The following is a 13,904-nucleotide window of genomic DNA, read 5'->3' on the forward strand; positions in this document are numbered from 1 at the left end:
TAGAACGAGACATTTGACCCTGTAAAGATAATAATAGATTTTTGGAACAAATCGTTAAGGAACATTTAGGTATGCAAACCTAGACTAAACTAGATTTCTTCCTATTCACAAACCTCAAACGAATGGTCGCTGAAGAGAAATCGCAGAGAATGAGACCTATTTTAAAGCACAACTCCAATCATACTACAAAAATTGTTTCGAAAAATGGGAAGATTTCTAGTTGAAACGTTTCAATAGAGGATCATGACGGTCTGGGGAAAATTTTTCAATCATTTCAAATTTTGCATAACTTTATTAATGTATGTTTATTCAACGTCAACCATGTTTAAAATTATGTATATACATATACCTATACTTGATTAATTGATCTGTGTTATGCTTTTATTTCAAGCAAAAACTTCTATGACATTTCATATATTTTTATATAAAAAAAATATATATATTTGATAAACACAATCAATGTCAAAGCAAAAATGCTTGTTACCGCGTTTAATACTGATTGCTTGTGGTTCGTTCAATCCACCAACTTTGATGCACTTGCGCATGTTTGGTGAGCCAACATATTGTAACATAACAGTAAATGCGGTGCGATAACATTTTATTAACTCAATAGAGATAGCAAAAAATCACTTAATGGAGCGTGGGGCCTTTCAGGTAATCGGTGGCATAATGTCACCAGTACATGATGCGCAACGGAAGCAAGGATTAGTGGCAGGCAAACACAGATTGGCTATGCTGAGATTGGCGCTGCGCTCTTCTAAATGGATACAAGTGAGTTGATTTGCAACAGACACGCGTGATAGTGGCGGTGTTGTAATACAATAAAGTTTCTGATGCAAATTTAGGCCTCCGACTGGGAGTTGCAACAGCCGCAATGGACACCAACGGTGGACGTGCTGAAATATCACAAGCTCTGCATAAGCAATGTGATGAAAGATAAAGTGGAAGATAAGAGAGAGATGCTGCCGGCAGAAGTGACTGAGTACACAGGGGAAGTACATTTGAGATTTTTGGCGGGCGCCGATTTGCTGGCGACATTAGCCGATCCGCAGTTGTGGACAAATGAGGAGGTGTATAAAAGATTTTAATTTTTTTTTGTAATTATAGTAAATTTATTTGTGCAGGTTGAAACTATGTGCAGTTATGGCTTGGTGGTAATTTCCCGCCTTGGTTCGAAATCAGAAAAGTTTATTTTTGAATCCGACATGCTCTCGAAGCATAGTGTAGGTAGTCGTATATGTATATATTTTTTTCTAAAAAATGGCATTTAAGCTTCATTTGCTATCTTCTTTAGCGTAATATTGAGTTGGTGACAAATTGGTCGACAAATAATTTGAGTTCTACTTTGGTGCGTCGTTTACTAAAACGTGGTCAGTCTGTGAAATATCTAATTGACGATGACGTCATTGAATATATAAGGAAATATAATTTATACAACAGTTAAACTAGATCAGTGCATTTAATTTTTTGCGAATTATAATTGATTATCGATAAATCCAATTGTTCGTACACATATTATCGGCCTCATTTTCCTTCATTGTCTCATTCGAACTATAATGCGTTCCATGAAGGTCATATTTGAGTTTTGGAAAAAGAAAAAGGTCTTCGGCGGTCCAATCAGCCAAATGAATTTGTCATTAGATGACATTCTATTCGTTAAAGCTCGGAGCTTTTGACTTTAGTTGGTGTCGAAGCACTTAGTACCAAAAACAGCAAAGAAAATGTATTGAATTGAGCCATAAGAGCTGTTGAGAGCATATAATTCAATGGCGGACCCTCCTTCCTAATAAATTTTGCTTGTGAATTTCCCGACAGTAGTGCGATAATGCTTATTTTGGAATGCACTTAAAGTTACAGTGTTATACCCGAGACTTACTCATACGCCCACGTTCGGCTACTATGGGTAACTTAACCAACAAAAACTAAATACGCATATATTTATGTATCTTAAAATTTCCAGCGTTACATTCTCCGATCAAATTGTTTAAATCGGACAACTATAGCATATAGCTGCCAAACAAACAGACCGATCAAACTTAAGTCCTTGTATGTAAAACTTTTTTATTTGACAATTTACCTTCACGAAATTTGGTGCTCTCTCCGAACAAATTGCTCAGATCCGATCACAATAGCATATAGCTGTGATTAAAACTGATCGATTAAAATGATGATAAAGATATATTTATACTCTTTTATGCTATGCACACAGACATTAAGGTGAACTAGCTAGGTCGAGTGAATTTTTGTCAATACATGAGATCTAATTTCAGGAGATTTCCAGCTCAACAAAATACTTGGCTTTAGCTATGCAAGTGCAATCTCCATGATTCGGGAATAGGTTTAGCACCTAACCTAACTAAATATGGGCAATTAAATTTTGAAAGAAAATATGTTGGACTAGGAAAAAATTAAAGCTTTTTGTCAGGGCAATTAACTAGTCAAAATATATGTTGTTAATAAAGGAAAACTGCTGATGAACTTCTTAGATATACGAGTGACACTTAAAATTTTTAGTACTTTTCTCTATGACAGTTTGGAAAATCATGTCATTAAAAGTCGTCTGTAAAAATCTTTTTTAAAGTTTTACTTTTGGGCGGCTGGAAAATTAGTTACGCACTTAACTCATTCAGTTTCCGTGATTGCTGAATAGTAAATTCTTTCAAATACTCGTCTCTATTTATATGCCGTACGCTGTACGCAGCTGTTGTACGTTTACCCTTGACTCATAAAGGCCATGCAGTCAACAGCGGCCAGCAGCCTGCGTACGAGTACATGGCTGTTGTGGGAGTGTCTGTTGTTGGTGTTGATATTTATGTGCTTAACTGTAGCTCGGAAGTGGACGCTGTTCCTTTATTTTACACACACATATTCATACACAAACTGATCTGGTGTAAATGCCTGCAAGTGCAGTTATGTGCCTCTGCCGCTACAAAGCGCATCCACATGCGAGGATTTTGCATAAATCATAAATATTTACTTTCACATGCATATGCAAATGAAAAAGGTAAATTATAGACACGTAAATAAAAAAATGTGTGAATATTTATTAACTGGGTGCAGAATTATAGTGACAGCAACAATTTTTTAATCAGACAACAGCTGCAAGCTGTTTTTATTTTAACTATAATTCAACAGCGCTTTATTTAAATAACAGGGTGACACACTTTGTACGTCGCTTTCACTGTTATGTTCGTGGAATTGGCAATTAAATTGAAATGACTTTCAAAGAAGTTGTTGCGCTGCAGAAAAAACAAACTTTTCATTATATTAATATATGCGCGCCCACTTAAAAAGCGATGAAGTCGCCAAGGCTGCGACCGTTATATGCCATTTTTTTTACCTACCTACATACACTTACACTAAAAAATATACTTCTGGTGTATGTAAAAAAAGCTGTTATGTGTGGCCTCTATGCATCAGCTATGGTTTGCAGCATTGACGTCAGCAGCAACGGGATAATAGCGCTGGCATTTGCAACATCCGTCATTCAAAATTTGCATACCGTTATAGGAACGTGTGCATAAATTCAATGGAACTCTGTTGGCGACTCAATGTGACTCAACAGTATGTCTTAATTAATTAAAGAACGAGTGCGCTTTCTATACCAGATCTGATTTGACAAGCTGGCAACAAGTTGCTGCAGCACGTATATAACCTTGCTTGTTTGGCTTCTTGATATACAGGTTGGTTAAAAAGTTTCTGCGCTCGAAATAAAAAAAAATACTGTTATATTATTTTATTCAATATAATCTCATTTAACTTCAATACACCTATTCCAATGGCTCTCCAATAATTTTATGCCATCGCTATAAGGACTTTCCGGAAGCTCTGCAAACTACCCGTCTACTGCTGTAGTAGCTTCTTCATTCAGCGAAACCTTTCTGCAGATAATCAGTCAACAAAAGTTCTTTTGCATCCCAAAGACTGATGCAATAACCTTCTGTGCTGATCGTTGTGACTTTACCTGTTTTGGAGCTGAACAACCAGCTTCGGTCCACTGTAAACGTTCTTGTTTCAATTTAGAATCATAGTGGTAGATCCAAGTCGCATCCATAGTTATAAAACGACGCCAGAAATCGGTTTAATACTGCTTAAAACGCTCCAAATTATGCTGAGCAATTTGTTTTCGATGCAGTTTTTGTTGAATTGTTAACGTGTGTGGCACTAGCTTTCCAAACGGCCTTTTTATATGTAATTCTCCATGTAAAAGTGTAAAGTACTCGTTTGTCTGAGTTGAATAAGGCAATAGCAATTTCACGCTTAGTCAAACTTGGATCTTCACTAACAATATTAAGAACTTGCTCAATGATTTCTGTTGTGGTTGCGATTTTTGGTCGTTCCACGCGTGGATCGCCTTCAAGCCCAGTACGACCACGTTTAAATTCACCAGCCCAATATTCAACGGTTCATTTTGAAGGTGAGGACTTCTTATACACTTCTAAAAGTTATTCGTACATTTCGTTTGTTTTTAAAGCTTTTAAAACATCCAGTCACTGCGCGACATTAAATGTTTTCCATATTAAAAAATACTCTAACACATCAACTTAAAACAGTTTGTAAATAAAGAATTAGTTGACAGAATGATTCGATCAGATGTATCAACTTGAGCCAAAAAATTTGGAGCTAGTAGTGCTATTTCTTGGTGAGACCAACCAACCTGAACACATGTATCATACAAGTAAGAATGTGTTGCCGTTTGCTTCTATTATTGTGTTGTATGATATTGACAGCGAAAAGGATGCAGCCTTGAAAAATTGTGGGTAAGTTGCGAAACTCAGTTTGCGCGCAAAATATGCGTTGATAGTCACGATCTATCGCAAACTCTCTAGATGCATAGGTAGCATAAATGGATTAATCCTTGTATCCTTATAACTACAATATATAAAAAGGAAATTAATAAAAACAGAAAAACAAACTCTAATTTTGGTTGCACCGAAGCTATACTACCCTTCACAACTAAACAAGTTTGGCGTTTAAGAACTTGATTCTGATTGTTCAGTTTGTAGGGCAGGTATATGCTATAGTGAACTGGTATCGGAGATTTTGACAAATGAGCAGTTTCGGGACAATAAAGAGGCGTGTGAAAATTTTCAGATCGATATGGAGACAGCAGACAGACGAAATGGCTAAATCGACTCAGCTTGTCACGATAATCATTTATATATACTCTTTATAAGGTCTCCGACGTTTTTTTCTTGGTGTAACTTGAGCCGGATAGACCTTAACCTTGGAAATTGTATAACATTATATTTATTTCGAATATTTGGTTTCTCCTGCTTGCTTCAACCAGCCGACCGGGCAAAAGATCTATCATAGTTCAATTTGGTAAATTGATTTTGTCACAAATATTTATAAAATATGCTTCTAACGAATTTCGTTTCTTATTTATCTTAGTTTAGTTAATAAAAGTATACGGAAAAATCGACTTTTTCCTGGGTATTAGACCGAACCAATTTTTTTTTACAGATTGTGTCATAATTGAAAAGCAATTTCCCAGTTTTTCAACAATAGCTTCCAAACTCAATATATTTGGCTTCAAGTTTCGAAATTGAGCTTATTGAAAGAATCATTAGTAATTGTATTAATGGGCGAATGTTCTATTCACCGATCTAACTCTCCTCGCCCCAATAGCGTTATCGTTGGAAACTCATTATAATGTACCATAACCTAATCGGTAGATTTAGTTGACATTTTTAGTATCATAGTTGATGTTCTTTACCCTAATAATATGTATATTTTAAAATGTTTACTTGCTGTTAATGTGATTGCAATTCGATCGAATGTTCATCGCTTTAAAAATACACATACAATAAAATTTAATTCTAAATTAATGCTGTTCCATTGGATTTAGTTTATTATAGCCACAAAGTTATATATATTTGATCATTATATAATTATTTTGTGCTCAGTGTGAGTGTGTGAGTCACTAAGCTAGTTGTGCTAACGAAATCTCTCCACTTTTCTAATTAATGATCATTCCGTGTGTTTTAAATTCTGCAGACATTAAGATAATAAGCAAAAGCGTAAAATACATAAATCTTTTATTGCGAGTATACGCATTTCATGAGATAAACACGCACACCGATCCACAAATACAATCATGCAAACATATATTCAACGTTTACACATCTTTAATTTGACCGCTGTTTTATGTTTGGTGGTAAAGTTTACAAGCTCAGTGCCAAACGAGCGTGATAACACTTACACACATTTGTATATACATATATGTACAAACATTCTCACATAAATATAATATATATGCACATTCGTGGTCAATTAAAAATAAATGAAAATTGTTTATAATCGGTATAAAAATGTGCAAATCCATGAGAGTTTGTCTATATAGTTCTTACGTAATCACAAATACAAACATGTGTGCGGGTGAATTAGTATGCGAGAGCGTTTAGCTTAGTGCCGCTTATGCTAGGACACATCGTTAAAAACTGCCAAACACTGCTGCTGACAGATGACAGCACAGTTGGACTAACTAAATTATGGCGCAAAGCAAAAACGAATGTACATTGTACCCAGCGAATACTAAATATTTATTATTTGAAATGATAACCAAGTTAATGCAAATAATATTCTACCGTCGAAAGTCGCGTGTAATTCGAAAAATATTAAATTTTTTTCTTCAAAAATGTGACTGCGTATTCTTAAACGATATAACCATAAAATTAAAAATAATTGATACAGTAGCTTGATCTAATTCACAAAATTCGCCTTTTTTAGCTGTCTCACTAGGTGTGTCCCTTAATTGCGAAACTCGAAAATACATTTTTTCCTTTTATATTTTGGTGAAGAGCTGCCACCTGTTGGAAAAATTTAATGAAAGTAGATAATAAAATAAATTAAGTTTTATAATAAATCAAATTTGATTCGCATACATACATACGTTCAGAAAATAACAGGAACTTTAAATTGTCAACATTTTTTTATTATGTTGGTATACATATTTATATGCCCCTGAAGTACGATACAATTTTCAGCTGTATTTATTGCTACTTTGTCTGTAGCAGCCGCGCAGGTTAGACGTGATGATATAACCAAAAAGCGATTTTCGTTTATTAATACTGTAACTATGCCCCAGCCTCCATATTTGCCAGACATGGCACCGTGTGACTTTTTCCCATTTCCAAAAAAAAAGAAACCTTAAAAGGCCGCTGTTTTACAATACATGGTAGATGAAAATCTATGAAAGAGTTAAAGGCTATCCCAAAAATCGAGTTTGAGAAGGTTTTGACGATTGAAAGAAGCGCTGGCAGAAGTGCACAGTATTGAATGGGGCTATTTGAAAGGCAACAATATTAATGTACACGAATGAATAAATATATTTTTTACAAAAAAAGAAAATTCACGTTGTATACTTAAGCTCCCTATAGAAATCAAAAACTTGTTTCACTCTCTCAAGCTTAGTTCTATTGGGAAAGACCATAGAAGCTTGGAAAAAGTACCTAATTGCCAACATGTGATCTAATTCAACTTAGATGCTTATTGGGATGTTTTCATAATTACGCACACATACATATAGAACTGTAAAAGCTAATGTAACAAATTGTGTATGGAATGCCAAATAACGGTGTTTTTCTGTGTTATCAAATCTTTTTTGTTGAAAAATCTGTGTAATAAATTCTGAAACTCTATTAAAGCGAATAAGTGAAGAAAAAACGAAAAATGAACATATAATTATTAAAACCACACGGTTTTAATGGGCAACCACAAAACGACCAACAGCGTTAATGATTATGAAAATAAATTATTTGCGTAAATTTGAAACCACCAACTAATGGCCTTAGGACTCCTGCCGCTAAGTATTTTACATTAAAAAGCGCATTAAATCATTTAAATCGAAAAAAGAATTATATTTTTATAAAAGATATGGGTTTTTTTTTTTAATATGCTATGGAAGCAGTTATTTAGGGAAACTCCAAACTATGTCACCAACAAGCAGAATGAATTTTGGCAAACAAATTTTATATACATTTTTTGAAAAAAAAAGATTTTTGTTTAAGAAAGAAAATCGAACAAATATCTTCACGGCATGAGTGTATTTTATTATTGTAAAAATATATTTAACAATATTTAAAAAAGCATGCCTCTACGAATATTTGTTTTTAATGTAAAATATTTTTAATATTTTTCAATGAAATTTTATTAAAATTTCTTTATTTTTTTATTTTTGTTTTAACATTTTTAAGTAAAATATTATTAAATATGTCTGACTATTTATTATTTCAATAAATAAAAATTAGATATCACTGGCAAAAGAACAATACAAATAGCTTTTTTCGTCAAAATTCCATAAAAAGCACCAACTCAGTTTTTATATAATATATGATTGCCTTCAGCAATCATCAAATTTAATGAATATTCCTTGTTTTTGTAACAAATGCTTAAGTACAGTTACTAGGAAACATTGTTTTCTTCACTCACGCTCACTTCAATTCAGTGTCAGGGGCAGTGTAACAAAGATTCTTTAGCGTTGTGCAAGCAACCTTATAACCTGACAAATGCAGGCAAGTAACAGCGTTTGAAGTTTCTTCTGTGGCTTCCTTTGCCTCTTCTTACATACATGCCTTGTGTGCTGGAAATACTTTGTCTAAAAATCGAATAATTCGACGGCTAAGTCGCTTAAGGATGCCTGGCAGCAGCTTGTCCTGTGACAGCTTAGATGTAAATATGCCATCATCAGAGTAACGATTGCTGCACGCACGTTGCCTCGTCTGCTTTGTGCGTTAAGTATATAAGTTTTAATGGCTGTTGTGCCGCGTATTGTCATGCTTACACACAAACACTCACTCACTTACCTATGTACAAACATTCATACACTTGGATGGCGCATATAAAACGATAAATCGCTCGTGGTCTACTCCCTGCTGGCAGAGGCGAACGCAGTTGCTGTAACTGCTGGAGGGATTACGTAGCAGGCGTGATGTGTTTCTATGTATTTAGGTGTGTGTGTGTACTGTATTGACTCTGGATGAGATTATTGTGTGAAACTTTTTAATTTGTTCATCAGTCTTACAAAATGAATTATCAGTGTCTCAAGATTGTAGAGTTTGTGCTAAAAGCAATTTTTTTGTACAGTGATTGAGTGTACGAAAATTGCGGCATTTTTTATAAATAAAAATTGAGAAAAAAAAAAGAAATAATAAAAAAAATTTAATAGTATATAATATTTATAAATGTTATTTTTATATTTTTTGATTGTAATAAATAGGTTTTTGTTTTATAAAAAAAAATGTAGTATTTGTATTTAAATTTTTCAACAATTACAAAAAAATAATTTTAAGTTAAGTTGTTGCACAGTGGGGTAAGCTTTAATTGAGCGAAAACTTTAATTGAAAAGAAAATTTAAAAACGTTAAAATAATTATTTTGTTTTATGAATACATTTAATACTTGTATACACAAATTTGTTTATAAAATAATTATATAATAATTTTTATATATAATTTCTATTTATTATATAATAATTTCGAATTATGTAATAATGTTTATTTATACAAAAATGGTTTGTCTTCAAAATAAAAAAAGAGATTGGTATTTTAACAACGAAATTTAATATACTCGTACAAAACTTTTTTTATACACATTTTTTTTCTGTAATTTTTAATAAAGTCTACTTATTTTCGGGAACTGAAAGCCATTACGATATTTATTCTATTATGTATGTATTTATAGACAGTGAGTAAAATTTTGTTATTTAGTGACCAGCAACATTCTTAAAGAAATATATTATATAATTATATAAAATCCCTGATCTCAGCTTTTAACGAAAACCGCATTTGGTAGGAGCAAGATTTAAAAAAATTTTAAAGAGTTCGTTGCACTGTGCACAGCAACAGGGGACACTTGCTGCCGAAAGTAGTACTACAGTTGACAAATATACACACTTAACAGCTGAAGTCAGTCACTTCCACGTGTTGCATGCAATGTGTGCGGTAGCGCGTTGTTGCCTCGTTTCGCAAAGCTCATTAAATTGTCTTTAAATTCAATTTAAACTTTCTACCAAGAGCAATAGAATAGAGCGAAGCATAACTGCCGTTCAGCCGGCGACGGCAGCGACGAATCAGTTGCGCACGACGTCAAGAAATTGCAAGATCATTTCCTCTCCGAGTGACAAATGCCACGCAAAACATTTTACAAGTCAATGATTTTTTAAAAAACTTACAACTAACAAATTTCACGCTTAAACTCATCGAATGAATTACGACAAGCAAATGCTCTTGCTCTCTGCCATTTACGACTAAGCGCAGTTTGTTGTCTTAGCTCCTCATCATGCCACTTCATATACATCAAGTGCGCTGTTGTATGCCACATGAAAGAAAATCGGTCGTATATTTAAAAGTTAACCGTAAATCTTAGTGTGTCTGAAGTGTACAGTTCAACCTATAAATTCTCTAAGTCACCAAGTCACCAAGTCTTTGTCGTGGTTGGCGTGAGCGGCGTATTCGTGAGGGGCGTGGGTAGAGGCGGCAATTGAGGCGACAAGCTAAGCGCTGATAATCTTCAAGCACTCGACAGTAAAATGACTAACTCATTAACGCAAAAAGCAGGTAATATTCCCCTGGTCTGGTATGTCATGTGTAATTGGATATAAGCGAGTTAATTAATGTGTTCATAAACAATAGTATAAATATATGAAGAGGTAGTGTTTAACAATTTAGTTGAGCTGTTGTGTTGGTCGGTATATAGTTGCAGGAAACGGATTGAGTGAATTATAAAGTCGAATAATTGGTGATTAAGCCTTTGCGAGATATGTAAGACTTTCTTGAAGTATATTCGACTTGTTTGGCCTGATCAACTTGTTATTAATCTATAGGACAAGTTGAAGATCTCACAGGTTGGAGTCCGCCTCCAAATGACTGTTGGATTTAAGGAAAAGCGTTTATGTGACTCATTGATGAAAAATTTTATTTTTAAATTTATTTTTTGAGTCCAAATATTGGAAGCATTTTTCTTAAATGTTAGCACTTTAATGAGTGATCAAATTCAAGGATGGTCATTTAGGTAATTTATTTTCCGAAAAATCTACCTTCAGATCCATATATCGCCACTTACCCCAAGATACTACCATCATGTGGTTCGTAAAAAGTTACTGCCGAATTGGACTTGTATTTTTTTTATCGCGTGTGAAACCAGGTACAAGTATGTTTACGGATGTTAGAATAATGGAAAGGAAGCTTGGTTTATGTATATATCCGGTGACTCTTCTTTTTCGATGGTGACTGTCAAAAGTTCATGATCTCGTATTGACATAAATATGTACAACCGCTTGAAGCTGTAAGAGATATCTGAGGTAGTAGATATCTGAAAAGATCGGGTGGCTCATATCCTGGATGAGAATTTTGACATGAGAAAGCTGTTGTTGCGATTGGTGTCGACTTTGCTTACACCGGAAAACAAGCACAGCAGTTTTTAATGCGTAGGTCGCAATCCCTAAGGGTCTTTTCGTGACCTTTGACGATTCGTGGATACACTGGTACACACCAGAGACAAAGCAATAATCGAAACGGCCTTCTTCTTTTAGCGAATCTGCTCCGAAGAATAAAAAGATTGTTTTATCGGCCGAATGGTCACCGTTTTCTGGAATTCGCAAGTTGTATTCAATGTCGATTACTTGGAGAAAAGTGAAACGGTCACGTGGCTCTACTGTGACGAATTCTTTGCTAGAATATGATTCGCAACACCTGAAGTTTTTTCCTCTATCTACCGGAATGCTGTGCGCGCATGTATGTAATATTTTTGGTGTAACTTGCCGTTTGTATTGTATTAGCTATACACTGAAATACTTAAAGTTTCGTCGAATAAGTGTCTTTAAACCGAATTCTGTCAATTCAATGTTTTCACACTTTAAGCACTAGTCGCCACTAGGGCTAGGAAAACCTGTTCTGCACTGTCGCAAGAGAATTTCAATAAAATGAAGTCAAGTGAACGAATGCCTTTCAATATCAACTTAATATTTAGTTTTCATTACAAATTCAAGCCCACAATTTTGCAGCGCCTTCTGTGGTTGTGCGTTCGCCGGATAGCAAAATAGACAATTTCTTATTTTCAAGTACTTAGACTTAGCGTTTGCCAGCGTTACTGTAATTAACACCCACTCATTTACACACATCGACGTGCTCCAGTTATCAGATGCCAGTGCAGAAACTTTTGCAACTAATTCGTTTTCGTGGCACTTCTTTTGACAGCCGAAAATTCTTCATTAAAATTTTGGTAAATTTATTTCTCAACAGAAGTGCGAAATGAATTTATAAATTCCAATTAAAACTTTCGTAGGCGAAAATTGTAACGCTATGGCGTATACTTAACGGCGAATGTAATTATGTATTATTATAAGACCAAGTTTCACACCTGTCACCTTGAGGTGGTTAGCGCTTGTCTATTTCAGTTAGTGTGGCTGTGCTTTTGTGCGTTTTTTTTGATATTTTTACTATCTTATTTAACTAAAAATATTGCCTCTCCCACGTTCCCGTTAAGCGAAAAACTATAAAAGGCCATATGACAAATAGCTAAGCCCTATACCAAGATACGACATTGTTATTTGGTACATGAGGTGGCAATAAATAGGAGCATTTGTGGTTTTACCAACTTAGTTTCGTGTACATATATCACAAACCACTAAAAAGATAAATCAATAAAAAACTGATTAGGACAAATCTTTTTGGAATCTCTACTGATTGTGAAAATGGCCGAAATCTATATTAATGCCTACTTTCCAATTATTACAATTTTAAAGATTTTTAAAGCCTTTTCACGTCTAAACATTGTCGATATCGGACCATAAGTCTCACAGTTTTTCTTCAAGAAATTTGGCATGGATTATGATCAAGACAATGCTGCAATTTGTAAAGAAGTTGCTTAGATCGGTTCACTATAGCATATAGCTGCCATACAAACGCTTGTATTGTAAGCTATATTCTACGAGATATATTCAAGAAATTTGGCATGGGTTGTTGTCTAAGGCAATGGTATAATCTCCGAAGAAATTATTTCGATCGGATCACTACAGCATATAGCTGGCATACAAACTGCACCATTACAGTTCTTGCAAAAAATATTTTGTATGTGTGGAGGGTATTATAGCTTTGGTGCAACCGAAGTTAATGTTTTTTCTTTTATTTTTATGATTTGCATGAGTAATAAATGCCCAACTGAATTTCGCATTCTAACTGTAGACTGGCGGAACTATAAGCCCCAATTAAACTTTTGTAATAATAAAAGAGTCTTTAGAAATTATTTTTTGATAAACTAAACATTATTTTGTTCACTTGAAACTGCATATCGGTTAAGGTATCAAGGCGCAATCTGTTATAAAATATGAGAGAAAAGCCAAATGATTTTAATCTACAATATATTTTCAAACGTTTTTCTCAATCATTTGTCTTCCACAAAGGCTTTAAACTTTCCTTATCCATTCAAAATCATATGTTAAATATTATTATAACAACACTACAAATAATTTGTAATACTTCACATGAGCGCGTTGCATAAACCGTTAAGGGTATTACGCATTTATTGCTGGCCATATGTTAAGCGCCCTCATTTTCAATTTAAACTTTAACTTCAACTTCAACCTGTTCATTCATAAAACGTTCAAGTTGAGTTGGTTTTATATGCTTATAAATATTCGCATATCTAGCGCTTCGCATGGTTGACAGGGCACATGGCCGTTGCACATTTCAGATTAAAAACGAGGAAATGCTGGTCTACCTTGAAGCTTGCGGAAGGCGGGGCAGCTGCAGCTACTTGGAAATTTGTACCTCATACTCGGGCTATAAAGACGAGCAGTTTATGCGTTCCGGCAGCGTTATTATATAAGCACAGCACAGGCTTCCCCTTTCGCAAGGTTGCATCGGTGATTGCCTACCGTTGTGACCTGCACTTTCTTCGACTACT

At 34.5% G+C, this 13,904-nt stretch overlaps 1 protein-coding gene across 2 annotated transcripts; it reads left to right on the forward strand.

Moving 5' to 3' along the window:
- Window positions 1-401: 401 nt before the first annotated feature.
- LOC106621571 (nicotinamide/nicotinic acid mononucleotide adenylyltransferase 1) lies at window positions 402-1,450 on the forward strand. Of its 2 annotated transcripts, none has more exons than XM_036357172.2 (5): window positions 402-550; window positions 614-771; window positions 846-1,070; window positions 1,125-1,227; window positions 1,295-1,450. In XM_036357172.2, the coding sequence occupies exons 1-5, from the start codon at window positions 460-462 to the stop codon at window positions 1,297-1,299; spliced, it is 582 nt and encodes a 193-aa protein (XP_036213065.1). In that variant the 5' UTR covers window positions 402-459; the 3' UTR covers window positions 1,300-1,450. The 2 variants fall into 2 exon arrangements, with proteins under 2 accessions (XP_036213065.1, XP_014095975.2); XM_014240500.3 differs by having other exon boundaries at window positions 1,125-1,223.
- Window positions 1,451-13,904: the final 12,454 nt, after the last annotated feature.

Source organism: Bactrocera oleae, chromosome 2 (genome assembly GCF_042242935.1).
Source record: "Bactrocera oleae isolate idBacOlea1 chromosome 2, idBacOlea1, whole genome shotgun sequence".
Taxonomy (NCBI): Eukaryota; Metazoa; Arthropoda; class Insecta; order Diptera; family Tephritidae; genus Bactrocera; species Bactrocera oleae.